This window comes from Triticum aestivum, chromosome 2B (genome assembly GCF_018294505.1).
Source record: "Triticum aestivum cultivar Chinese Spring chromosome 2B, IWGSC CS RefSeq v2.1, whole genome shotgun sequence".
In the NCBI taxonomy this organism is placed as follows: Eukaryota; Viridiplantae; Streptophyta; class Magnoliopsida; order Poales; family Poaceae; genus Triticum; species Triticum aestivum.
In genome coordinates, this window is record NC_057798.1 from 654,273,741 (window position 1) to 654,301,431 (window position 27,691).

The 27,691-nt window shown below is 44.4% G+C and overlaps 1 protein-coding gene across 1 annotated transcript; it reads left to right on the plus strand.

Annotated features, from left to right (window-relative positions):
• Nucleotides 1-1,154: 1,154 nt before the first annotated feature.
• On the plus strand, nt 1,155-6,661 carry LOC123046514 (leucine-rich repeat receptor protein kinase HPCA1). The gene is made up of 19 exons (XM_044469904.1): nt 1,155-1,466; nt 1,848-1,980; nt 2,073-2,144; nt 2,249-2,323; nt 2,446-2,517; nt 2,632-2,793; nt 2,880-2,954; nt 3,029-3,100; nt 3,191-3,259; nt 3,362-3,430; nt 3,517-3,591; nt 3,676-3,747; nt 3,828-3,965; nt 4,074-4,492; nt 4,584-4,715; nt 4,804-4,943; nt 5,037-5,256; nt 5,439-5,674; nt 5,761-6,661. Exons 1-19 carry the CDS (start codon nt 1,355-1,357, stop codon nt 6,325-6,327), a joined length of 2,910 nt encoding a protein of 969 aa, XP_044325839.1. The 5' UTR covers nt 1,155-1,354; the 3' UTR covers nt 6,328-6,661.
• The last annotated feature ends 21,030 nt before the right edge of the window (nt 6,662-27,691 follow it).

The window sequence follows — 27,691 nt, forward strand, 5'->3', positions numbered from 1 at the left end:
CTCCTTCAAAGTTAGGGGAACAAAACGAACAAGTGGTGTATCCAGTTTAACAAAAACTCGAGCCCTCAAGTATTTTGATGGGTTAATTCGACCCTCATTAACAATCACTTTAACTGGCAGAACTCCAACCTTTTTGCTATCTTCTCTGCTATCTATGTCTTCTTCATAAGCCCCTCCGGAATCCCGGTGATTCTTGCCCATACTGGGATACAGTCAAGCTTATCCTCTTGCACATTAGTCAAACCATCGTATTCCTCCAGAACCACAGCTGAGTTACGAAATAACCACGGACCACCGTTCATGACACGGTTCCAATCTCCCAAGCACAAGAATTGCGCCAGGAGCAGATTTTCTCCCTTAGGTTTAAAGGTTACACCCTGCGCCGCCGCCCATGCGTTTCGCATAGACTTGAAGAGTGAGATATGGCTAAACGTCTTCTGAGTATGAACCTTAAAAATTGCTATCCATCTCGTCTCATCAATCAGGCCATCAATCTCACCAGAGAGATCTAGTTCCCCCTCTTCCTCGCCATGGAGGTTCAGACCTTCAAATCTGTCCTCCAGGACTGCATCATACCCTCGGCCCCTCGATCCATCACCACTGCTCGCCGATCTGCCCGTTGCCGACTGCCTTGGCTCCACCGTCTCTGATCCCGCCATCTCCCTCGCTAATCCAGCCATGCACTTCCTTCTAGCAGTAGCCACACACCAGGGGAATCACGTGGGAACTCCTCGGGGGGAGATCGGACGTGAGATTATGCGATGTTTCAGGGTAGATATGGAACCCTAGCAGCGCGCCGCCGGGGATATCGGGAACCCTAGGTGCGCCCTAGGGGAAAAGTAAGATGTCACGTCTCGTGCCAGCGTGTTTGCCTGGCTAAGTTGCACATTGCATTCTTTATTTAAAAATCCCTATAGTTGGTAACCGCCAGCCAATCAAGCATAATAAGATACTAATGCTCCCATCCCTCAAAAACAAACACTACAAAATTAATCCTAATGCTCCCAAGGAGGATCGTGTCAAGCCAAACAACTGTGGTAGTAGTCCTAGCGACAAGATACAAAACGTTGGAAATACCATTTCAGGGATTTGACCAAGTACTAAGCCACACCAAACCAGCGCCAATTTCCTCGTCACGCGTGTTGCTTTGATCAGGTCCAAGTGTGATTAGTATTGTATTGGCCAGCTCCGCGTCTTGCCTCGCTCCTCATTCCTTCATCTCCACCGCCGGGCGCCGCTGGTCTTCCCAGAGGGAGAGGGGCAGCACCGCAGCAGAGAACTCCAGGGAATTGAAGCTGGGATCGGAAAAAGGTCGGTCTTTTGCCATTTTGGCCGGGAGCAGAGGAGGGAGGAGATGGCCAAGGGGGAGAGGGAGGGGCGCCTCCCCCTCTTGCTGCTGCTGCTGCTTGTCTTGTGCCTCTTGGCCCAGTCCAGGATCGCCGCCGCCGCCACCCACCCACAGGATGGTACGTATGCCTGCTTGCTTGCTAAGCTTTTCTCCTTCTCCTTCCCCTTCCCCTTCTCCGAACTTCGGGGAGGAGGAAAAGTTTATTCAGACTGCGCCGGAAAATATGCTTGGTTGTTTGGAGGTTCAGTTTTGGTCTTCGGATGAGCTGGGGATTGGAAATCTTCCAGGTTCATGATGCCGTGTACTATGAAATTTGCTGCTGGAATCATTTTCACAACATGTTACTCAGTTGCAACTTGCTAGCGAAGAATCTATTTTTACTGCCAATAGCAGTATGCCAAACATCAATTTTCAGTTAACCAATCTCTTTATATTTATTATTAAAAGAGTATCCAATGGTTGGTTCACAAGTCCCTGTCTCTCTCTCCTGCCTTTGCAGCGGCTGCTCTCAAATCCTTGATGAGGAAATGGTCAAATGTGCCTGCTAGCTGGAGGAAGAAATCGAATGATCCTTGCGGCGACAAATGGGATGGAATTGAATGCAATGGTGCCAACTCAAGGGTTACATCACTGTAAGCACAATTGACACCACCATTTGATTGGAGCTGGCTGTCCAAGATCCTTATGTTTTGATTTCCCCTGACTCTCTTCTTCCATGTGGCAGAAATCTTTTTGGCATGAACATGAAAGGCACTCTTAGTGATGATATAGGAAGCCTGACTGAGCTCAGGGTCTTGTGAGTGATGATATACTATTCATGTTATTGGCTGTCTTATGCTTACACAATAAAGTAGTGACATTAGGGCACTTAATCACTGATGACTGATGAATGCACTGCAGGGATTTATCCTCAAATAAAGACTTAGGTGGTCCACTTACACCTGCCATTGGGAAATTGATTCAGCTTATAAACTTGTAAGTTGCAACAGTTTCCATTAGTGTACAAAGAGGCGGTAGACCTATTAATTGTATATAAACCTCTGTTTCCGGACCACCTTAGTTACTGACTTACCATCTTCCGAGTAACTACTCTGCAGAGCATTGATAGGTTGCAGTTTCAGCGGTTCTGTTCCGAGTGAACTAGGCAACCTTGCACAACTCGAATTCTTGTAAGATTCTTGTTCTTCTTTTGAAAAAAAATATCATAGTTTTGTTTGCAAGAATTCTCTATCTATTGGATCTTAATGTGCTTTCGTGAATCGTGAATCGATGTCCTTCCACAGCGGTCTGAACTCAAACCAATTCACGGGCAGAATCCCGCCCTCGCTGGGCAAGCTCTCCAAGGTTAAATGGCTGGATCTAGCTGATAACAAGTTAACCGGACTTCTCCCAAACTCAAGGGACAATGGCGCTGGATTGGACCAGCTTCTTAATGCAGAGCACTTGTAAGTGTCATCTAACATCAGTTTCTTGTTAATCATATGTGTCATCTGGGCATCACTCATTCGTAGGTTGCTTCTGCCTTTTGTAGCCATCTTAACCAGAATTCTCTAGAAGGTCCTATCCCAGAATATATGTTCAACTCCAGCATGCACCTCAAGCATATGTAAGTTCAAATATAGCCTTTCACCCTGTATCATTTGGACCGTAATTTGTCTAACAATGGTTTGTTGTGTCTAGACTTCTGGACAGGAACAATTTTAGTGGAACTATCCCATCATCTATTGGGGTAATCCCAACTCTTGAAGTACTGTAAGTGTTCACACAGCTTGTTTCAGAATTACTTTGGGGAGTTGGCGTTTTTGTGGCAAGCTAATTATTTGATGTGCTTTTGGTATACAGTCGTCTAAATAACAATAACTTCACAGGCCGAGTTCCGGCTATGAATAACCTGACTAAGCTCCATGTTCTGTAAGTTGCCGTACCCACCATTCCCATCTTATTTGATGGTACTCTTGCACTTAGATGGGATGAGCACTAATGTATCACTTGTAATTTTGTTGGAAATCTCAGAATGCTGTCAAATAACAAGCTAAGTGGACCAATGCCGAATTTGACTGATATGGAGGGTCTTGGAAATGTGTAAGAAATTAGTGCGATCTTAATCAGCATTATTTACAAACTTTCACTCAATATCATTGACAAGTGATACGGCGCTATATGCACAGGGATCTAAGCAATAACAGCTTCACGCCTTCTGGTGTTCCAAGTTGGTTTACAGAATTGCCCGGACTAATGACCCTGTAAGTTACAGTGCTATCTGAATTCAATAGTTACGATGCAGTTTAAGAGCAGCAAATGATGGACTCTTTCGTTTTGCCGTGCAGTACAATGCAGTCGGTTGGGATTTCTGGGAAACTACCACAGAAGCTTTTCGGCTTGCGTGATTTGCAACATGTGTAAGACAATACAACAACCATAGGACCTCTACCTTGTACATTATTTATCGAAATGCACTAACTAGTCAATCGTATGGCAGAATATTGAATGATAATGAACTGAATGATACGCTTGACATGGGCAATAACATCAATGACGGACTAGACCTTGTCGACTTGCGGAACAACAAAATTACCTCAGTTACAGTGTACAGCAGCCTTGACAGCAAGCTTCTCAAGTGAGTATTGTTGGCTGTTGCTCATTTGAAACTTAATTTTTGACAAAGAAATGTGTTCCATTTCCTTCAAATTTTTACTCTATTATCTTGCTGCTCTGTTCTTGCCAGGCTTGAAGGAAACCCACTCTGCACCGACTCTCTTCTGTCAAACACGCTGCTCTGCACGGACCAGCTAACCGAATTTCCAACCATGCTACCCTTCTCTGATGTACAGTGTCCACATCCATTTGTTGAAACTATATTCTTCCGATCTCCTTCCTTTGGCGATGTCAGAAAGTTCCTTCCTGAACTGCACGACAACCTGTCGAGAACAGTGAGCAGTTGTACCCCGAACAAGCTAGGTTTGATACCATACATTGATGACGTGTACCTGAAAGTAGACATCAAGGCGTGCCCTGTAAAGCAGAAGAGGTTCAATTACTCTCAGGTGCTCAACTGCTTTAATCTAACACTTCAGACTTACAAGCCACCGGAGAATTTTGGACCTTACTATGTGAAATCACATCCTTATCCGTTCCACGACAAAGGTGATTTATGGAGCTTGATCCAGTTCTTGTGGTGAAGTTTGTTAGGCTGGCATATTGATTGTGCTGATGTTTAGCTGTTGATGTATTGCAGCTTCTCGAGCTATTTTGATTGGTGTCGTGACTGGCTCTGTTCTTTTGGTTGTCGGGCTCGCGCTGATTGGACTTTACGCCCTGCGTCAAAAGAAACGGGCTAAGAAGCTTGTCTCCCAGAATAATCCTTTTGGTACCTCATACATTTCATACAGATTAGATCATAGTATTATGTTGGTTTACCTGATTTTATCTAAAATTCTGAATACTCATATTTTCAGCTTCGTGGGGATCAACGCCGGAAGATATTGGTGAAGCGCCAAAACTCAAGAGCGCTAGAGCCTTCACACTGGAAGAGCTCAAGCTTAGCACAAACGACTTCAAACAAATCAATGCAATTGGAGAAGGAGGCTATGGAACGGTAATTAAGCAACAATCTTTTCGACAACTTAAAGTTCTTATCATCTTTAGGAGTCAGGACAGTTCTATAAATGTTCTTTCCCGATGGAAACAGGTGTACCGAGGAAAACTTCTGGATGGACAGCTCATAGCCATCAAGAGGTCCAAGCAAGGGTCCATGCAGGGTGGGCTTGAGTTCAAGACAGAAATCGAGCTCCTTTCGAGGGTGCATCACAACAACTTGGTTGGGCTAGTTGGTTTCTGCTTCGAGAAGGGCGAAAAGATGCTGGTTTACGAGTTCATATCCAATGGAACTCTAAGTGAGGCGTTATATGGTACGTTAACATGTTCTTCCATCTCATTGTCAGAAGTAACTTCAATTTATACGAGGCGTGTGCCTTTTTTGGCCAACTTCCGGAATCAGGCAGTACATATATATTATGGCACAGTTCTTCCAAATCTGAATTATCTTTTCTTCATGATTATCAGCTGGACTGATCATAATGGCTCACTGTAGGTATGGAAGGAGTACAACTGGATTGGAGTATGAGACTTAAGATAGCTCTAGATTCAGCCAGAGGGCTAGCTTACCTCCATGACCATGCCAATCCTCCAATCATTCATAGAGATATCAAGTCGACCAACATTCTCCTTGATTCGAAGATGACCGCAAAGGTTGCAGATTTTGGCCTCTCCTTGTTGGTATCAGACAGTGAGGAAGGCGAGCTGTGCACAAATGTCAAGGGAACACTGGTAGGCTTGCACTTTTGTATAAAATTAAATGGTTCTCGGTATCAACCATTTCAGTTCTAAGCTTTAAACACTTGTTATCAATGCAGGGTTACCTAGATCCAGAGTACTACATGACGCAGCAACTTACGGCGAAGAGCGATGTCTACAGCTTCGGCGTGGTACTACTAGAGCTCATAGTAGCCAAGCCACCCATATACGAGAAGAAGTACATTGTCCGCGAGGTGAAGACGGCACTAGACATGGAAGACACCATGTACTGTGGGCTGAAGGATGTGATGGACCCAGTTCTCTACAAAATGGGGGGCCTCCTAGGATTCCCAAGGTTCGTGACGATGGCACTGCAATGCGTCGAAGAGGTGGGACCTGACCGCCCGAAGATGAACAACCTAGTGAGGGAGATCGAGATGATAATGCAGGACAACGGGCTCACACCCGGTTCGATGTCGGCGAGCTCTTCGTTCAGCGTGGACTCAACAACAAGGACATTTGCACCAAGGTATCCCTACTCCAGCACATCGACGCCGTCCACTACGTATCAGATGGACAGCAGGGCCTTTGAGTACAGTGGGGGTTTCCCTTCTCAGGGCAGCTTGAAGAACAGGAACACATCCCCTAAACCTCTAAACTCCCGGGAACGGAGGCTTCCTGGTTGATCGAGGCTGTTGGGTGTGCGGTGGGCCCGTTTTTATGTGTTTAGTACGCTGGTGTTGACTCCTTGGTCGGTCGTTTTGTATTCGTGGAAGTTGGGTATCCCTTCTCAGGGCAGCTTGAAGAACAGCAGCAAATAGGAAATTAGAAGGCATGTTCTTAGGTGTATGTATACAGGATGATAGGCTTTTAGCAGAATATCAGATTGTGCAAATTGCAAATTGAAACCGGAGAGTGGCATAGTTACATGTATAGGATTCAGGAATGCACCCATAGTACACTGTACATACTTCGTAAAATTCAAAGTCTGGTTTTGGAAATAATGGAGCAGCCAACGAATTTGCGCGGCAATATTTGTTGTTCTTGAACTTATTGCAAAATCCTATTAATTGAAGGATCGTTTGAGGCTATTACATATTCACATGAAAGATGTTTTGTACAGGAAAATTCTTCAACTGTCCTAGTCTACTGCCCGGCGAACACCGGCGCCTTATTCCTCTTCTAGGGTATTTCTTCTCCAGCCGATCTCCCTCACCACCTCCGGATACCTCGACCGTGCAAACCGTGTGTGGCCAATGGTGGCGGCAGGGCTTCGGAAGGTGGTGTGGTTCTTGTTGACATTTCATCAAACACCTTGTTTGCATACATGAACAAGCAGACATGCCTAGCCCGACCCCCGCGTCGCTCTCACGGGCGACACGGGGGGAGACCCAGCCGCCGGCCACCTCAAGGCCTCCGCTCCATCCCCCCCTCGCCGTCGCCGGAGGAGGCGACCGGGCTAAGCCCGGCGGGGCGAGCTCTCTCTCTCGGCGCGGTTTTCTCCCTCAGATTCAAGGCCGAGGCGGCGGCCGGCCATGGCGTTTGCGTGGCCTGCTCCTCCATGCGCGGCGGTGCGCTGTTGGCTATCGGCGAGGCGCCCTTTCCTGGCGCCCCTACTGCTCCCAATGCGGCGCCAGATCCGCGCACTGCCCCGATCTGATCCGGGGTGCCGCGGCGGCGTGGGGGCTGCGGGCTCGGCCTGATTTAAGGGGGCGGTCCTAGGGTTCCTCAAGTGACAAGACAAAGATCTGCGTGACTCTTTTCCTTCTTGATCTGGTCGGAGTGTCGGGTTCCGAAAGGCTCCACCGACAAACTCCCATGGGCGCGTTATGCCTAGAGATTGCTGGATCGGGTGGGATTCGGTCGTGCCTGAAGGAAATATGCCCTAGAGGCAATAATAAAGTTGTTATTTATATTTCCTTATATCATGATGAATGTTTATTATTCATGCTAGAATTGTATTAACCGGAAACTTAGTACATGTGTGAATACATAGACAAACAGAGTGTCCCTAGTATGCCTCTACTTGACTAAGCTCGTTTATCAAAGATGGTTATGTTTCCTAGCCATAGACATGTGTTGTCGTTTGATGAATGGGATCACATCATTAGAGAATGATGTGATGGACAAGACCCATTCGTTATCTTAGCACTATGATCGTTTAGTTTATTGCTATTGCTTTCTTCATGACTTATACATGTTCCTATGACTATGAGGTTATGCAACTCCCGAATACCGGAGGAACACTTAGTGTGCTATCGAATGTCACAACGTAACTGGGTGAATATAAAGATGCTCTACAGGTGTCTTCGATGGTGTTTGTTGAGTTGGCATAGATCGAGATTAGGATTTGTCACTCCGATTGTCAGAGAGGTATCTCTAGGCCCTCTCGGTAATGCACATCACTATAAGCCTTGCAAGCAATGTGACTAATGAGTTAGTTGCGGGATGATGCATTACGGAACAAGAGACTTGTCGGTAACGAGATTGAACTACGTATGGTGATACCGACGATCGAATCTCGGGCAAGTAACATACCGATGACAAAGGGAACAACGTATGTTGTTATGCGGTTTGACCGATAAAGATCTTCATAGAATATGTAGGATCCAATATGAGCATCCAGGTTCCACTATTGGTTATTGACCGGAGATGTGTCTCGGTCATGTCTACACAGCTCTCGAACCCGTAGGGTCCGCACGCTTAACGTTCGATGATGATTCGTATTATGAGTTATGTGATTTGATGTACCAAAGGTTGTTCGGAGTCCCGGATGAGATCAAGGACATGACGAGGAGTCTCAAAATGGTCGATACATAAAGATTGATATATTGGACCATGTTATTCGGACACCGGAAGTGTTCCGAATAGTTTCGGATAAAACCGGAGTGCCGGAGGGGTTACCGGAACCCCCCGGGGAAGTAACGGGCCTTTGTGGGCCTTCAGGGAGAGAGAGGGCAGCAGCCAGGAGGTGGCGCCCCCCCCCCAAGGGGTGTCCGAATAGGACTAGGGAAGGGGGTGCGCCCCCTCTTTCCCTCTCCTTCCTTCTTTCCCCTTCCACCAAGTGGAATCCTACTAGGACTTGGAGTCCTAGTAGGACTCCTCTCCTTGGGGCGCGCCTCTAGGGGTCGGCCGGCCTCCTCCCCACCTCCTTTATATACCGGGGAGGGGGGCATCCCATAGACACACAAGTTGATCTTTTAGCCGTGTGCGGTGCCCCCTCCACAGAAACACACCTCGGTCATATCGTCGTAGTGCTTAGGCAAAGCCCTGCGTCGGTAACTTCATCATCACTGTCACCACGCCGTCGTGCTGACGAAACTCTCCCTCGGCCTCAACTGGAGCAAGAGTTCGAGGAACATCACTGAGCTGAACGTGTGCAGATCGTGGAGGTGCCGTGCGTTCGGTACTTGGATCGCGAAGACGTTCGACTACATCAACCGCGTTACTAAACGCTTCCGCTTTCGGTCTATGAGGGTACGTGGATACACTCTCCCCGCTCGTTGCTATGCTTCTCCTAGATAGATCTTGCATGATCGTAGGAATTTTTTGAAATACTACGTTCCCCAACAGGGCCATCCGAGCCAGATCTATGCGTAGATGTTATATGCACGAGTAGAACACAAAGAGTTGTGGGCGATAATAGTCATACTGCTTACCAGCATGTCATACTTTGATTCAGTAGTATTGTTGGATGAAGCGGCCCAGACCGACATTACATGACCGCGTTCATGACACTAGTTCTACCGCCGTGCTTCGCACACAGGTGGCTAGTGGGTGTCTGTTTCTCCAACTTTAGTTGAATCGAGTGTGACTACGCCCGATCCTTGTTGAAGGTTAAAACAACACACTTGACGAAAAATCATTGTGGTTTTGATGCGTAGGTAAGAACGGTTCTTGGAAAAGCCCGTAGAAGCCACGTAAAACTTGCAACAACAAAGTAGAGGACGTCTAACTTGTTTTTGCAGGGCTTGCTGTGATGTGATATGGTCAAGACGTGATGATATATAAATTATTATATGAGATGATCATGTTTTGTAACAGTTATCGGCAACTGGCAGGAGCCATATGGTTGTCTCTTTATTGCATGAAATGCAATCGCCATGTAATTACTTTACTTTATCACTAAGTGGTAGCGATAGTCGTAGAAGCAATAGTTGGCGAGACGACAATGATGCTTTGATGGAGATTAAGGTGTCAAGCCGGTGACGATGGTGATCATGACGGTGCTTTGGAGATGGAGATCAAAGGCACAAGATGATGATGGCCATATCATATCACTTATATTGATTGCATGTGATGTTTATCCTTTATGCATCTTATTTTGCTTAGTATGGCGGTAGCATTATAAGATGATCTCTCACTAAATTTTCAAGGTACAAGTGTTCTCCCTGAGTATGCATCGTTGCGACAGTTCGTCGTGCCGAGACACCACGTGATGATCGGGTGTGATAAGCTCTACGTTCACATACAACGGGTGCAAGCCAGTTTTGCACACGCAGAATACTCGGGTTAAACTTGACGAGCCTAGCATATGCAGATATGGCCTCGGAACACTGAGACCGAAAGGTCGAGCATGAATCATATAGTAGATATGATCAACATAGTGATGTTCACCATTGAAAACTACTCCATATCACGTGATGATCGGACATGGTTTAGTTGATACGGATCACGTGATCACTTACATGATTAGAGGGATGTCTATCTAAGTGGGAGTACTTAAGTAATATGATTAACTTAGTACCTGATAGTATTTTGCATGTCTATGTTGTTGTAGATAAATGGCCCGCGCTACTGTTCTGTTGAATTTTAATGTGTTCCTAGAGAAAGCTATGTTGAAAGATGATGGTAGCAACTACACGGACTGGGTCCATTGTCGGTGTCAAAACTGGCAGATCTCGGGTAGGGGGTCCCAAGCTGTGTGTCTTAGGATCGATGGGTAACAGGAGATGAGGGACACTGTGTTTTTACCCAGCTTCGAGCTCTCTCGAAGAGATAATACCCTACATGCTGCTTTTGATTGTATTTGATGTATATGATTACAGAGTTGATCTACCTTGAGATCATATGTTGTGGTCTAAACCCTAGAGGTATGATGAGTAATGTCATAATGATCTATCGACTAGCCTGGCCTCGGCTTATATAATGTACCGGAGGCCTAGGATAACAAGAGTCCTAGTCGAATACGTTGATGGAGAGGAGTCCTTGTCTTGATCATCAAGTCTTGTGGAATCTTTCTCGTGTGCGGCATGGGCTGCCCGAAGTGGCCCATGAGTGAACTGCCATGGGGGTCCTCGGCCTGATCCAGCTGGTCAGGAGACGACTTGGTGAGTACCCCCTAGTCTAGGACACTATCAGTAGCCCCCTGAACCGGTCTTCAAGTTGGGGACGCTCCTCGATTCTTTCGAACTGTTCTTCATCTTCGGTCGTCAGTCTTGAAAACTGGTTCAACAAATCTTCTTATCTTCGATCTTGAGGATCGCCGAAGTAATCCTAAGAGTTTACATGTCGGGTATCCGAGGAGCCCCATTAAGTTATTGGCCTTTATCAATGCCTTGTTATTTTTACGCCCACCTCGGGTTTGAAGTGTTTCCCGTGTGGCAGTGTCCTCTCGCATCCGAGCTCCAACACCGGACTACATTCGAGGTATCTTTTGTAGCCGAGCACCAACGCCGGATTGCTTCCGAGCTCTAACACCGGAGTCTATTCGAGCTCCAACGCCAGACTGTATCCGAGGTGTCATAAATTACCTTGGTCTTGAAAAATTTAAAAGGGTTCAAACGGGCTTAATGCCGGAGATGCCCTTTATGGAGCCAGCCACTTGTAACCGAGCTTTATGCCGGACTGCTTCCGAGGTATGTTTTGCGGTCGAGCACCAACGCCGGACTGTATCCGAGGTGGTGCACCACCCCGGCCATGGGCTGATTGTTATGAATTTAATTTCTGAATTGTGCAATTTATTCTCTGCCGAGATGTATAGCCAGTAGCCCTCAAGGTGCGTGTTGGCCTAATATACGGGATGCACCTGAAGGATAAAATCAAACTGCTGACCCTAGTAGCCCCTGAGACACATGTGGATTCATAAAATTAGCCCGAGGATCAATTCCCAGCTCGGTAGCATACTTAGTAATAGAAACATGGTGTAATATATTAGAAGAAGTAGTGATCAGCGAACGGGCCCTTGAGAGAGGGTCTTGGGAAGTTGCCGTAATATATTAGCTTGATGCCGGATAGGTCCATATGATACCTATTATTGTCCGAAGACGTGTTTGCCCATAGTTCGGTCAAGCTGAACACTAAGAACTTTGAATTTTCTGCATTGAATAGGCAATGCAGTAGCCCCCGAGACACTGGTCAGGTGGCAAACCAGATCAGGGGATCGATGTGCCCCTTTAATATTTGTAAATAATAAGTGCGAAGCCCAGTAGCCCCCGAGCCTTAATGTGGGCACGGGTGGCCGAGTTAAGGATCGATATCCGTTTGACAAAAAAAATTATTGTGTTCAACACAAACTTCTTACAAAGAGATTAAAGATCTCATAAAGGAGTTAGAGCTAACGAAAGCTGAGCTCGCCAAGTTCGGCCTTAAGGGGCTAAATAGATAGGAAATCAATGCCAATAGGGAACTATGAGAGCGTTATGTCAGCTGCTCAGTTGTCTCAACGAGACTGTGCCATTGACTCTTTAAAAGATTGGCTGCGGAAAAAATGATTTTTGCTCACAATTTATGTGTAATGATTCTATGTACTCAAGTACTTTACATCATTAATGCTCGGGTCCGCATTGTATAAAACTTTGTTGACCGACCATCGGCTTCAACCTACTCGGCCAGTAGCCAGGGAGTGTTTGTCCCACTTTTTAAAGCCTTTATGAGGGCAAAGATTTGTGGCAAACGAGGCACTCCGGCCATATGGTTTTATAAACAAAGGTATGCAGAGAGATATGTTATATGAAGAAACATCTTCCAAAGAAAATAGTGCCGCTATCGGTTCCTTTCTTTGGGTTGCCATGCTGATCGTGATCATGAAAACCCCAGCTCCGATCAATGCGGGAGGAAAATATTGAGGATTTAGTTTGGGGAAAGTTCCCGAACTATGTGGTCTTTAGCAAACCTAAATTTTCACTTCTGTCATTGCTGACCAATTATATTCTTTAATATTGCTAGCTTTCGGCTTCACCCAGTCTAAGGTACTAACTCGGATGACCCGGTAGTAACAATCACAAAGGTGCTCCCATTACCGCCTAGCCGAACAATCGGGAACATAGGGCTAAGCACAGGAGCCAGGCAACCCATCTTGGCCAAAATCTTAAGTCAAATTGATGCATATTTATGGCTTTATAATGATGATTACGGAAGGCAGCCCTTGTATATTAAATACAAACGCCGATGATATGTTTATTTTGACTCCGTTGCGATCGTTTACCAGTTGAAAGTGGCCCATCGTCGGCTTCCACCCCCTTGTAGATACTACAGGGTGTTTCCGCAATAACAAAACAACCCTTAGCCGATGTCTCGGTGCCCGAAGGCGGTTGTGTTAGTGGAAACGAGGCAATCAGATATGCGGGCTTTATAACTTTCACTTAGTCATAGGAGTTTAAAGTTGGGAGGCCAGTTATTAGCCCCCGGTTAGTATTCGGCGACAGCCGAGGTCAAGCCATAAACACTTCGTCCAATATTATGAACGGCTTGTCATTTAACACAGGGTGACCTCTATCGATCTTATAGTTTAATACAGTCATCGGATCGCTGACCAATTTATGCTTATTGTGATAGTCAGTTTTTGGCTTTCTCCACTGAGGCGCTTAACCATGCTAGCTGGAAGCACAATCGCATTTGTTCTCCCTTTGCGCACCTAGCCGAACAAAGCGGAACGTAGGAGGCAAGCACAGGAGCCAGGTAACCCAACTATTGACCGGAGACACAATTCAAAACCGATGCATATAAAGCAATATCCAAGAACATTTTAGCGAGGAATCCTCGGAGTACCTTGGCTTTGGTGGGTTCGGCTCAAGTCGCAGCCCCCTGTTGATATTGTCGATGCTTAAAACATGTTCGGTAGTGTACTGCGGGATTTATGCTCGGACCCAACACCGGAGTGCATGTCGGCAGGAAAAATGCCAAACTATGGGTCGAAAAAGATTTCCCAAGCTGGATTATTATGCAGGGTACCTCAGTCAAGAGGATGTCCCGCCTCATGAAAGAAAAACACACAAATAGATCAAAAGTGCCATAAGCTTAAAAAAACCAAAAAACTTATAAGAAATATTTACGTCCAAACTAAATCAAGTTTTTTGTGCCAATCCGGAAATTGGTCTTAAAATTAGTTTGTGCTTCTGTCGTGCTTTAACACGACACATCCGATCTCAAGACTTCCAGTGGGTCAGCCTTCGGCTTCAACCTCCTATCCCAAAAGGCAGAGTGCTTCTGAGGCCAGTTTAGCAAACTAAACACAAGCGGCTTTAGAGAGAAACCAGGCTATCCAGCTATTGACCACACACTCGAGTCGAGGAAGGAGTGATAGAAAAATACTTTGTAATGAACAAGAAGAAAACACATTTATTACAAAGCGGCTCATATAAATTTTAAGAGCCCCTAGTTAACTTGGGTAAGAGAAGTGTTTTTAACAAATAACATTTTTAACAAACTAAGTTTTTTGTTTAACACAAATGTAATGCTTGGTCGAACCGAACAAAAATTAAACACTAGAAAAATAGTGAGCATGAAAGCGACTTAGCTGTTTAATGAGCTCGGTGTCGATGCACGGTCCGAGGTTACGGCAGGACGAGGTCCCAGCTTCCAAGCCGGTCCCGAGGTGGCGGAGCGAAGAGCTCGGCACTACAAAGTCGCGACATAGCACGACCAATCTGGCGAGGTGGAACCCCTACTCCGACCGAGGCGACGGAGCAGGCCGGCAATATGACGCCGAAGTCCCCAGCATGGGTTAATGAAGTAACGACGAAGGCCCGGTCCAGCCGAGGTGACGTGGTACGTCGGTACGCCGAGGTGACAGTGCTTCCGAACCCGGATCATTTGTCTGTGCACAGAAGATAGTGCAAGCCGGAGATAATAGTAATAATAATAAACAAATTAAAAAAGGTTGCATGATTAATAATTTATGCAAAGTGAGTAATAAAAGAAATATGGCCCGTGCGCCGAACACCCGACGAGGTAGGACCCTCTTGATGATGCCGAAGTCCCCGACGCAACCGAACATGTTAGTATGGCAATTCGATCAACAAGGTGATCATGTGAGCTGGTTTATGCCGATTGGGACGACGACGTCGGCTTGCCGAAGTGACCGCGTGACACAGTCAAAGTCGATTACCTACACATGTAAAATAGTGCAGTCCAAAAAGAATAATATATATATAATCCTTGCATAATTGCTTTTCACAAAAATAATTTAATTAAAGAGATGTGGTCTGGCGCCGAAGTCAATGTCGATGCAGGGCGTCGGCGTGATGCGGTGAAGGCGTGGCAAAGCCTGAATTCACAGGCCGGTCTGAGTTCCGGATGCGGCGTTCGCTGAACTGTATACAGAAACTGACTGAACCACCACGGGACCGTCGTTAATGCGGCCACCATTTGACAGACCTGTATACAAATGATGGAACAAACTAGAGTAATAGTTCCTCAGGAAAAATAAACCAAAGCAAGAAAAAAATACTAGGATCAATAGCACCTGGTTTGTCTGTTGTAGCGATATGAAGAAAGGTTACTCCCAAAATTGGGACTTGATCCGCACGCCCATTGCCTGATGGGCGATGAAGTGACGGCATAGCGATGCTGGCAAAGGTTGGCTCACCGAGGCAAATCCCCCGGTCCAACTAACGTGACAAAGCTGGTCGGCTGGTGACATCGAAGTCTCCAGAGTAGGCTGATGAAGAGATGGTGGCGAAGCCCCCGGTCTAGGTCGAGGTAACGGAGCGGGTCGGTAAGGAGACTTTGCAACTGCCATGTCAGCTGAGGTGTTGGAGCAGTTCGGCATGATGAACATCAGCTTGAAGAAGCAACAGTGCGGTCATGTCAACGCTGGTCATAACTTGTGACGCGGTCAAAGCCGAATTGATGAAGTGACCGAGCGGCGATGTCGACGCGCCTAACACATGCAATCCATGGGGCGATGGTGTTGGTGATAATTTAGTCTTCATGATGCCAAACTCTTGTTAGGCTTGCTGAGCTGATGATCCGATAAGGTTGGGCTCGGCTCGATGAAGCGGCGATCTGTCTAGCACAGGTTGGCAGACATGGAGTAAGGGCTGGTTTGACACCGGCATGACAGTGAAGATTACCTCGGAAAAGGAGCAAAATTTGTGAGCATGTGTTCGGAAACAAAACACGATACCCTATAAAGAGATTCTTCCAAAAAGGTTGTCCAATATCCTGTTCATAAAGAAAGATGAACTCAGGTCAGATTCGTATTCGCGCAGAAAACAGATCCGAAAAGTGATGCACTAATCGGAAGGTTCCTGGAGTTTGGATGGTCGGATCGAGCTGAAATTTTGAGAGGTGGTAGATATAGGAATTCCACAGCCGATCAACGGTTGGATATTCCAAAGGACATCCGAGCTAGACGCTGGACTCCTCGCCCTAAACTCGTCCAGATTCCCGTCTAGACTCGACAAGGCTCCGGTATATCGTAGATCCCCGAAGATTCCTCCATTGAAACGCGATGAAATTTTACAGGGTTGTTATATACTCAATTCCGCACTATTCCACCAAAGAAATCGTCAAACCGACGCTCGAGGAGGCGGTGATGGCGGATACAAGTTTGCTGTCCAGAAAAATAGCACGGTCACACGAGGGCAATGCTGACATTGAGCCCCCGGGCTCCATGGATGATTCCTCCATGATCTTGATAGAGATTGGAGTTTATGACGATGAGGACATATGTTCGATCTTGACGATCCAAAGAGGAGCCTAGTCCTCGGCCCAGCCGAGGTGACCAGTCGAGCTGGCAATGAAGACGCCGACGTTGCAGTTGATCTACAGACCAGCCATTGATCCATTGCCGATCACACAGCGGAACTCCCAATGAAAGCACCATTGTCGGTGTCAAAACTGGCAGATCTCGGGTTAGGGGTCCCAAGCTGTGTGTCTTCGAATCGATGGGTAACATGAGACGAGGGACACTGTGTTTTTACCCAGCTTTGGGCTCTCTCGAAGAGATAATACCCTACATGTTGCTTTTGATTGTATTTGATGTATATGATTATAGAGTTGATCTATCTCGAGATCATATGTTGTGGTCTAAACCCTAGAGGTATGATGAGTAATGTCATAATGACCTATCGACTAGCCTGGCCTCGGCTTATATAATGTACCGGAGGCCTAGGATAACAAAGAGTCCTAGTCTAATACGTTGGTGGAGAGGAGTCCCTGTCTTGATCATCAAGTCTTGTGGAATCTTCCTTGTGTGCGGCATGGGCTGCCCGAAGTGGCCCATGAGTGAACCGCCATGGGGGTCCTCGGCCCGATCCAGCTGGTCGAGAGACGACGTGGTGAGTACCCCCTAGTCCAGGACACCGTCATCCGTAACTTGAGGATTATCCTCATTGCTGCATAGAAAAATTACGTCCTAGAAGCATCGCTAGGTGCAAGACCCGCTGCAGGAGCAATAGCGGACGTTATGAACGCCTGGCAGAGCAAAGTTGATGACTACTCGATAGTTCAGTGTGCCATACTTTACGGCTTAGAACCGGGACTTCAACGATGTTTTGAACGTCATGGAGCATATGAGATGTTCCAGGAGTTGAAGTTAATATTTCAAGCAAATGCCCGGATTGAGAGATATGAAGTCTCCAATATGTTCTACAACTGCAAAATGGAGGAGAATAGTTATGTCAGTGAATATATACTAAAAATGTCTGGGTACCACAATCACTTGACTCAACTGGGAGTTAATCTTTCGGTTGATAGTGTCATTGACAAAGTTCTTCAATCACTACCACCAAGCTACAAAAGCTTCGTGATGAACTATAATATGCAAGGGATGGATAAGACAATTCCCGAGCTCTTCGCGATGCTAAAGGCTGTGGAGGTAGAAATCAAGAAGGAGCATCAAATGTTGATGGTTAACAAGATCACTCGTTTCAAGAAAAATGGTAAATGGAAGAAGGGGAACTTCAAGAAGAACGGCAAGCAAGTTGCTGCTCAAGTGAAGAAGCCCAAGTCTGGACCTAAGCCTGAGACTGAGTGCTTCTACTGCAAAGGGACTGGTCACTGGAGGTGGAACTGCCCCAAGTATTTGGCGGATAAGAAGGATGGCAAAGTGAAAGGTATATTTGATATACATGTTATTGATGTGTACCTTACTAATGCTCGTAGTAGCTCCTGGGTATTTGATACTGGTTCTGTTGCTCATATTTGCAACTCAAAACAGGGGCTACGGATTAAGCGAAGGACGAGGTGACGATGCGCGTGGGAAATGGTTCCAAAGTCGATGTGATCGCCGTTGGCACGCTACCTCTACATCTACCTTCGGGACTAGTTTTAGACCTGAATAATTGTTATTTGGTGCCTGCGTTAAGCATGAACATTATATCTGGATCTTGTTTTATACGAGATGATTATTCATTTAAATCAGAGAATAATGGTTGTTCCATTTATATGAGTAATATCTTTATGGTCATGCACCCTTGATGAGTGGTCTATTTTTATTGAATCTCAATAGTAGTGATACACATATTCATAGTATCGAAGCCAAAAGATAAAGTTTAATAATGATAGTGCAACTTATTTGTGGCACTACCGTTTAGGTCATATTGGTGTAAAGCGCATGAAGAAACTCTATGCTGATGGGCTTTTGGAATCACTTGATTATGAATCATTTGATGCTTGCAAACAATGCCTCATGGGCAAGATGACTAAGACTCCATTCTTCAGAACAATGGAGCGAGCAACAGACTTGTTGGAAATAATACATACTAATGTATGCGGTCCGATGAGTGTTCAGGCTCGCGGCGGGTATCGTTATTTTCTGACCTTCACAGATGATATCCGTAGATATGGGTATATCTACTTGATGAAACATAAGTCTGAAACATTTGAAAAGTTCAAAGAATTTCAGAGTGAAGTGGAAAATCATCGTAACAAGAAAATAAAGTTTCTACGATGTGATCATGAAGGTGAATATTTGAGTTACGAGTTTGGTCTTCATTTGAAACAATGCGGAATAGTTTCACAACTCACGCCACCTGGAACACCACAGCGTAATGGTGTGTCGGAACGTCGTAACCACACTTTATTAGATATGGTGTGATCTATGAAGTCTCTTACTGATTTACCGCTATCATTTTGGGGTTATGCTTTAGAGATGGCTGCATTCACGTTAAGTAGGGCGCCATCTAAATCCGTTGAGACGACACCATATGAACTATGGTCTGGCGAGAAACCGAGGTTGTTGTTTTCAAAGTTTGGGGCTGTGTTGCTTATGTGAAAAAGCTTTAACCTGATAAGCTCGAACCCAAATCAGAGAAATGTGTCTTCATAGGATACCCAAATGAGACTATTGGGGACACCTTCTATCACATATCCGAAGGCAAGATATTCGTTGCTAAGAATGGATCCTTTCTAGAGAAGGAGTTTATCTCGAAAGAAGTGAGTGGGAGGAAAGTAGAACTTGATGAGGTAACTGTACCTGCTCCCTTATTGGAAAGTAGTTCATCACACAAATCAGTTCCAGTGATTCCTACACCAATTAGTGAAGAAGCTAATGATGATGATCAAGAAGATTCTGATCAAGTTACTACCGAACCTCGTAGGTCAACAAGAGTAAGATCTGCACCAGAGTGGTACGGTAAGCCTATTCTGGCCATCATGTTAGTTGACCATGACGAACCTACGAAATATGAGGAAGCAATGATGAGCCCAGATTCTACGAAATGGCTTGAGGCCATGAAATCTGAGATGGGATCCATGTATGAGAACAAAGTGTGGACTTTGGTTGAGTTGCCCGATGATCAGCAAGCCATAGAAAATAAATGGATCTTCAAGAAGAAGACCGATGCTGACGGTAATGTTACTGTCTACAAAGCTTGACTTTTTGCAAAAGGTTTTCGACAAGTTCAAGCCGTTGACTACGATGAGACTTTCTCACTCGTAGCGATGCTTAAGTCTGTCCGAATCATATTAGCAATTGCCGCATTTTATGATTATGAAATTTGGCAAATGAACGTCAAAACTGCATTCCTAAATGGATTTCTAGAAGAAGAGTTGTATATGATGCAACCAGAAGGTTTTGTCGATCCAAAGGGTGCTAACAAAGTGTGCAAGCTCCAGCGATCCATTTATGGACTGGTGCAAGCCTCTCGGAGTTGGCATAAACATTTTGATAGTGTGATCAAAGCATATGGTTTTATACAGACTTTTGGAGAAGCCTGTATTTACAAGAAAGTGAGTGGGAGCTCTGTAGCATTTCTAATATTATATGTGGATGACATATTGTTGATTGGAAATGATATAGAATTTCTGGATAGCATAAAAGGATACTTGAAAATGAGTTTTTCTATGAAAGACCTCGGTGAAGCTGCTTACATATTGGGCATCAAGATCTATAGAGATAGATCAAGACACTTAATTGGACTTTCACAAAGCACATACCTTGATAAGGTTTTGAAAAAGTTCAAAATGGATCAGTCAAAGAAAGGGTTCTTGCCTGTGTTACAAGGTGTGAAGTTGAGTGAGACTCAATGCCCGACCACTTCAGAAGATAGAGAGAAAATGAAAGTCATTCCCTATGCCTCAGCCATAGGTTCTATCATGTATGCAATGTTGTGTACCAGACTTGATGTGTGCCTTGCTATAAGTGTAGTAGGGAGGTACCAAAGTAATCCAGGAGTGGATCACTGGACATCGGTCAAGAACATCCTGAAATAGTTTAAAAGGACTAAGGATATGTTTCTCGTTTATGGAGGTGACAAAGAGCTCGTCGTAAATGGTTACGTCGATGCAAGCTTTGACACTGATCCGCTCTAAGTCACAAACCGGATATGTATTTATATAGAATGATGGAGCTGTCAGTTGGTGTAGTTCCAAACAGAGCAACGTGGCGGGATCTACGTGTGAAGCGGAGTACATAGCTGCTTCGGAAGCAGCGAATGAAGGAGTCTGGATGAAGGAGTTCATATCCGATCTAGGTGTCATACCTAGTGCATCGGGTCCAATGAAAATCTTTTGTGACGATACTGGTGCAATTGCCTTGGTAAAGGAATCCAGATTTCACAAGAAAACCTAGCACATCAAGAGACGCTTCAATTCCATCCGTCATCAAGTGTCGGAAGGGGACATAGAGATTCGCAAGATGCATACGGATATGAATGTAGCAGACACGTTGACTAAGCCTCTCTCACGAGCAAAACATGATCAGCACCAAGACTCCATGGGTGTTAGAATCATTAGTATGAAATCTAGATTATTGACTCTAGTGCAAGTGGGAGACTGAAGGAAATATGCCCTAGAGGCAATAATAAAATTGTTATTTATATTTCCTTATATCATGATAAATGTTTATTATTCATGCTAGAATTGTATTAACTGGAAACTTAGTACATGTGTGAATACATAGACAAACAGAGTGTCACTAGTATGCCTCTACTTGACTAGCTCGTTGAATCAAAGATGGTTAAGTTTCCTAGCCATAGACATGAGTTGTCATTTGATTAACGGGATCACATCATTAGAGAATGATGTGATTGACTTGACCCATTCCGTTAGCTTAGCACTTGATTATTTAGTATATTGCTATTGCTTTCTTCATGAGTTATACATGTTCCTATGACTATGAGATTATGCAACTCCTGAATACCGGAGGAACACTTTGTGTGCTACCAAACGTCACAATGTAACCGGGTGATTATAAAGGTGCTCTACAGGTGTCTCCGATGGTACTTATTGAGTTGGCATAGTTCGAGATTAGGATTTGTCAATCCAATTGTCGGAGAGGTATCTCTGGGCCCTCTCGGTAATGCACATCACTATAAGCCTTGCAAGCAATGTGACTAATGAGTTAGTTGCGGGATGATGCATTATTGTAGGACCCTGAGAAGTAAGTCTAGAGGGGGGGGGGTGATTAGACTACTTGACCAATTAAAAACTATGCCTTTACCCAATTTTAGTCTTTGGTAGATTTTAGCTATCTTAGCACAAGTCAAGCAATCTTCACACAATTCAAGCAAGCATGCAAAGAGTATATAAGCAGCGGAAATTAAAGCATGCAACTTGCAAGAATGTAAAGGGAAGGGTTTGGAGATTTCAAAAGCAATTTGGAGACACGGTGATTTTTGAGCCGTGGTTCCGATAGGTCGTGCTATCGTACATCCACGTTGATGGAGACTTCAACCCACGAAGGGTAACGGTTGCGCGAGTCCACGAAGGGCTCCACCCAAGAAGGGTCCACGAAGAAGCAACCTTGTCTATCCCACCATGGCCATCGGCCACGAAGGACTTGCCTCACTAGCGGTAGATCTTCACGAAGTAGGCGATCTCCTTTCCCTTGCAAACTCCTTGGTTCAACTCCACAATCTTGTCGGAGGCTCCCAAGTGACACCTAGCCAATCTAGGAGACACCACTCTCTAAGAAGTAACAAATGGTGTGTTGATGATGAACTCCTTGCTCTTGTGATTCAAATGATAGTCTCCCCAACACTCAACTCTCTCTCATAGGATTTGGATTTGGTGGAAAGAAGATTTGAGTGGAAAGCAACTTGGGGAAGGCTAGAGATCAAGATTCATATGGTAGGAATGGAATATCTTGGCCTCAACACATGAGTAGGTAGTTCTCTCTCAGAAATGGTAAGTTGGAAGTGTAGGTTTGTTCTGATGGCTCTCTCCACGAATGAAGAGGAGGTGGAGGGGTATATATAGCCTCCACACAAAATCTAACCGTTACACACAATTTACCAATCTCGATGGGACCGAATCAACAAACTCGGTCAGACCGATTAACAATGTGACCGTTAGTGATTTTGGTGGGACCGACATGCAACTCGGCAGGACCGATATGGTTAGGGTTAGGGCATAACGTAATCTCGGCGAGACCGATTACACAAACTCGGTGGGACCGATTTTGGTAATTAGCTAACTAGAGAGTTGGTCAGGTAAACTCGGTGGGACCAATTCACTCTTTTTGGTGGGACCAAAATGTTACAAAAGGGAAACAGAGAGTTTACATTGCAATCTTGGTGGGACCGATCGCTCACTTCAGTTAGACCGAAACGTGGGAAATATAGAGATTACAATCCCATCTCGGTGAGACTGAGATCCTTATCAGTGAGACCAATTTTCCTAGGGTTTGTGGCAGTGGCTATGACATCTGAACTCGGTGGCGCCGGATAGAAAGAATCGGTGGGGCCGAGTTAGACTTTAGGTTTAGGTCATATGTGGATGTGGGAAAGTAGTTGAGGGCTTTGGAGCATATCACTAAGCACTGTGGAGCAAGAAACTCATTAAGCAACACCTCATCCCTTCTTTATAGTATTGGCTTTTCCTATAGACTCAATGTGATATTGGATCACTAAAATATAAAATGAAGAGTCTTGAGCTTGAAGCTTGAGACAATCCTTTGTCCTTAGCATCTTGAAGGGGTCCCACATCCTTTAGTCCATGCCACTCCATTGTTGAACTTGTCTGAAATATACTTGATAAAAGTGTTAGTCCAACGAGAGGTATGTTGACATTAATTACCAAAACCACCCAGGGAGCACTTGTGCTTTGAATCTCCCCCTTTTTGGTAATTGATGGCAACATACATCAAAGCTTTAGATAAAGATATAGAGAATAGTAAGCAAAGCTTTGGAAAGACATGTAACAAGCATAGTCTCCCCCTACATGTAGGCAATCATGTGAATATGAAATATAGAAGCATGTGAATGCATGATCATGACAGAGTAGGCAATGTGTTACATGTATCTTGGCCATATGCATCAGAGCGAAGAATATTAAAAAACAATACCTTCATGCTCATGAGTCCTTCTTGCAAACAGTATGTACATCAGCAAGAATTCCTCATACACATGATTGTGATGCATATACTTACCTTGTGGTCTCGAGTTGGCTTAGGATGGAATGAACCTGTGTAAACAAAGTTAGATAACACAGATACACCTACTAGCCAGAGCAAATAGAAGGAACCACAGGAATACCAAGACTGGGATGACATGTAGAGAGTGAGTACTAAGTACCACATTGAATTAGACATGTCCCCAAAGGTAAAGATATGTAATGAATTTAAATGATTTCTTTCCCTCAGATATCTTGCTCCCCCTAAATCTAGCATGGGATACTGGGAGAAGATAGGGAACAGAAACTCAGAGCTCAGAGAAACAAATGAACAGAGCTAATGCAAATAAGCATATATGAACATGTCTTTCCCCTCAAGAAGTCATGTGGCATCTCTCCTCTTGAACACCAAACATCTGGGATCCTTGAGGATTACTCTCTTCTTGAGTATTCTCTCCCTTGGAGACCTCTCTCTCCCCCTGTGGAAGTGATACTCTCTCTCCCTTTAAAAGTGATAATCTTTGATGTGATTTCTCTCTCCCCTTTGACATCAACTTCCAAGAAGGGCTTCTGGAATTTTTTGTGAATGAGTTTGGTCCTTGAGTCACAGCACAAAGCATTTCTAAAAATGTGATGCTTGTAGAGGACAAGATTCATTGAGTGGAGCTAGAACGAAAGATAAAGAGAAAAAAATGGCAAAATGTTTTTTCTATTGTGAAGTCGGTGGCACCGAGTGGTATGCTTTGGTTGTATCGAAAGAATTCAGTTGGACCGAAAAATACAAACCGGTGATACCGAGTTCATTGCAGAGAAAACACTTGTCACCTCAGCTCACTAGACTAGTAAGATCTCACAATGATTTGCAAGGAATTAACTGAATGATATCCAATGAATTGGATGCAGGAAATGCAGAACAAGCAGAAAAGAAAGAAATCTAGATGAAGTTTTTTTTGAAAGGGGAAACAAACATGCATGAGACAAATTCAAGATCACAGAAAAGAACACGAGAGAACTTCATCTAGAATTGGTCGGCAACAAAGTCACCTATGTTAGAGTATATTGACTTAGGAGTCAAGTGAGATCACTTGATCATAGGTCATACTCATCGTTTAAGCTCAAAATGTGGTTACCATTTTTCGTTTAAGCATCTTGATGTATTCACATCTTGTCGAGTTTCTTTAACTCATGACTCAAAGTAAAGCTTCTCTAAGATGGAATAACATACCTTGGCTGGTGGTGTTGATCATGTAGTTGAACTTGTGTGGGTTGCTCAAGGTTGATGTAGCTCATCAAGAGTTGGGAGCACAACTTGGGATTTGAGTTCATCTACCTACATGGGTTAGTTCTTGCAAGGAAGAGCACTTGTGTATCCAAAATAACAATCATGAATTTCAACATAGAATTTGTCAAAGGATATGTTTGAATGGTTCTGTGCTTCCTTGTCTTCAACCACCATAGTGTAGAGACTTGGTGATGTAGAGATTGCTTAAGATATGAGTAGGTTACAATATCATGGAATTTGATTCAACCAAGTACCTACATGGGTTAGATAACATGCAAGATGCAAATATATCCAAGACATAAGATTTTCATCATAAGAGAAATATCAAGGATTAGTCATAAGCTCATGTCTTGCATGTATCCAAATGAGTTTCTACTCCAAGTTTGAAGCATCAATGATGTTCACTTCTCCTCTTAACCTGCAAAACACTTTCTCATCAAGAGGTTTAGTGAAAATATCCGCTAATTGTTTTTCGGTGCGAACATGCTTAAGATTAATGTCACCCTTAGCAACATGATCTCGAATGAAATGATGACAAACTTCAATATGCTTAGTTCAAGAGTGTTGCACAGGATTGTGAGCAATTTTGATAGCACTTTCATTGTCACAAAGCAATGGAACATGTTTCACATATATCCCATAATCTTTAAGAGTTTGGGTCATCCAAAGTAACTGAGCACAACATGAACCAGCGGCAATGTATTCCACTTCGGCGGTGGATAAGGATACCGAGTTTTGTTTCTTGGAAGACCAAGACACAAGAGATCTACCAAGGAATTGACAAGTACCCGAAGTGGACTTTCTATCAACCTTGTCTCCGGTATAGTCCGAGTCGGAGTAGCCAACAAGATCGAAAGAGGCCCTCTTAGGATATCAAATGCCAAAATTTGGTGTGTGAATTAAGTATCTCACTATCCTTTTCACAGCCTTAAGATGACATTCTTTAGGAGCAGATTGATATCTTGCATACATGCACACACTTAGCATGATATCGGGACGTGAAGCACATAGGTATAACAATGAACCAATCATAGAGAGATAAACCTTTTGATCAACCGGTCCACCATCTTTGGTCAAATCAAGATGTCCACTAGTAGGCATGGGTGTAGACATACCTTTGCATTCTTGCATATTGAACTTCTTGAATAAGTCCTTAGTGTACTTCGTTTGGGAGACAAAAGTACCTTCCTTAGTTTGCTTGATTTGCAACCCAAGAAGGAATTTGAGTTCACTCATCATTGACATCTCAAACTTCTCCGACATTAGCTTTCTGAACTTCTCACTAAAATGAGGGTTAGTTGATCCAAATATAATATCATCAACATAAATTTGGCATACAAATAATTCTCCATTAACCCTTTTAGTAAAAAGTGTAGAATCAATTTTTCTAATTTCAAATCCTTTTTCCATAAGGAACTTGGTTAAGCATTTATACCAAGCTCTAGGAGCTTGTTTAAGACCATAAAGAGCTTTGTGAAGTTTGTAGACATGATTGGGTTTCTTAGGATTGATAAAGCCGGGAGGTTGTTTAACATAGACTTCCTCCTCTATCTCACCATTTAGAACAGCACTTTTAATGTACATTTGGTACAAGGTGATATAATGGTCATTAGCATAGGCAAGTAAGATGCGAATGGACTCAAGTCTAGCAACGGGAGCATAAGTCTCACCATAGTCCATACCTTCGACTTGTGTGTAGCCTTAGGCGACGAGACGTGCTTTGTTGCAAACTACTTGTCCATCTTCATCTTGCTTGTTGCGAAACACCCATTTGGTACCGATGATGTTTGGTTGTTGTCGGGCTTCTCAACCAATGTCCAAACTTGGTTTCTCTCAAAGTTGTGTAGCTCTTCATGCATAGCATTTGTCCAATCCGGATCTTCCAATGCTTCTTCGACCTTCATAGGTTCACTGCTAGAGATGAATGAATAGTTTTCACAAAAGTTAGCTAAACGAGTTTTAGAGCGAGTGATTCTCCCAGTTTGAATATCATTGTAGATTTGCTCGACGGGATGGTTTTTAGCAATTCTTGCTCGAACTCGTGAAAGCTTTTGCTTGGGTCTTGGTTGAACATCTTCTTCATCCTGTTCTTCTTCTTGGCCTTCTTCATTATTGGCGTTGTCGTTCTCTTGTCGTGGTGGAGAAGGAGGTTGTTGACGTTCTTGATGTACTTCCTCGTTTTCTTCATCTTGGTGTGTCCCACTTGTGGATGCTTCCGTATCAACTCTTGGTTCAACTTGTTGTGAAGTAGAAGCTTCCACTTGGACGGATGAGCTACTCTCCTTCACCTCCGTTGGACGAACCTTGCCAATAGACAAGTCTTGGATTGCTTCTGAGGGGTCTTTGTCTCCTACATTAATTGGCAATTGCTCTACTTGCGAGCCGTTAGATTCATCAAACTTCACATCTACCGTCTCTTCAACCTTTCGGGTGAAATTGTTGTAGACACGGTAAGTGTGAGAGTTTGAGCCATAACCAAGTAGGAAACCTTCATGAGACTTAGGAGCAAACTTAGAACGACGATGCTTATCAAGAATGTAGCACTTTGAGCCGAATACTCAAAAGTATCCAACTTGGGGTTTGTTACCGGTGAGGAGCTCGTATGCCGTCTTGCCGAGTAGCTTGTGAAGATACAAGCGATTTGTTGCATGACAAGCTGTCTCAACCGCTTCTGCCCAAAAGTGCTTCGGTGTCTTATACTCGTCAAGCATAGTTCTTGCCATTTTGATGAGCGTCCGGTTCTTCCTCTCAACAACTCCATTTTGTTG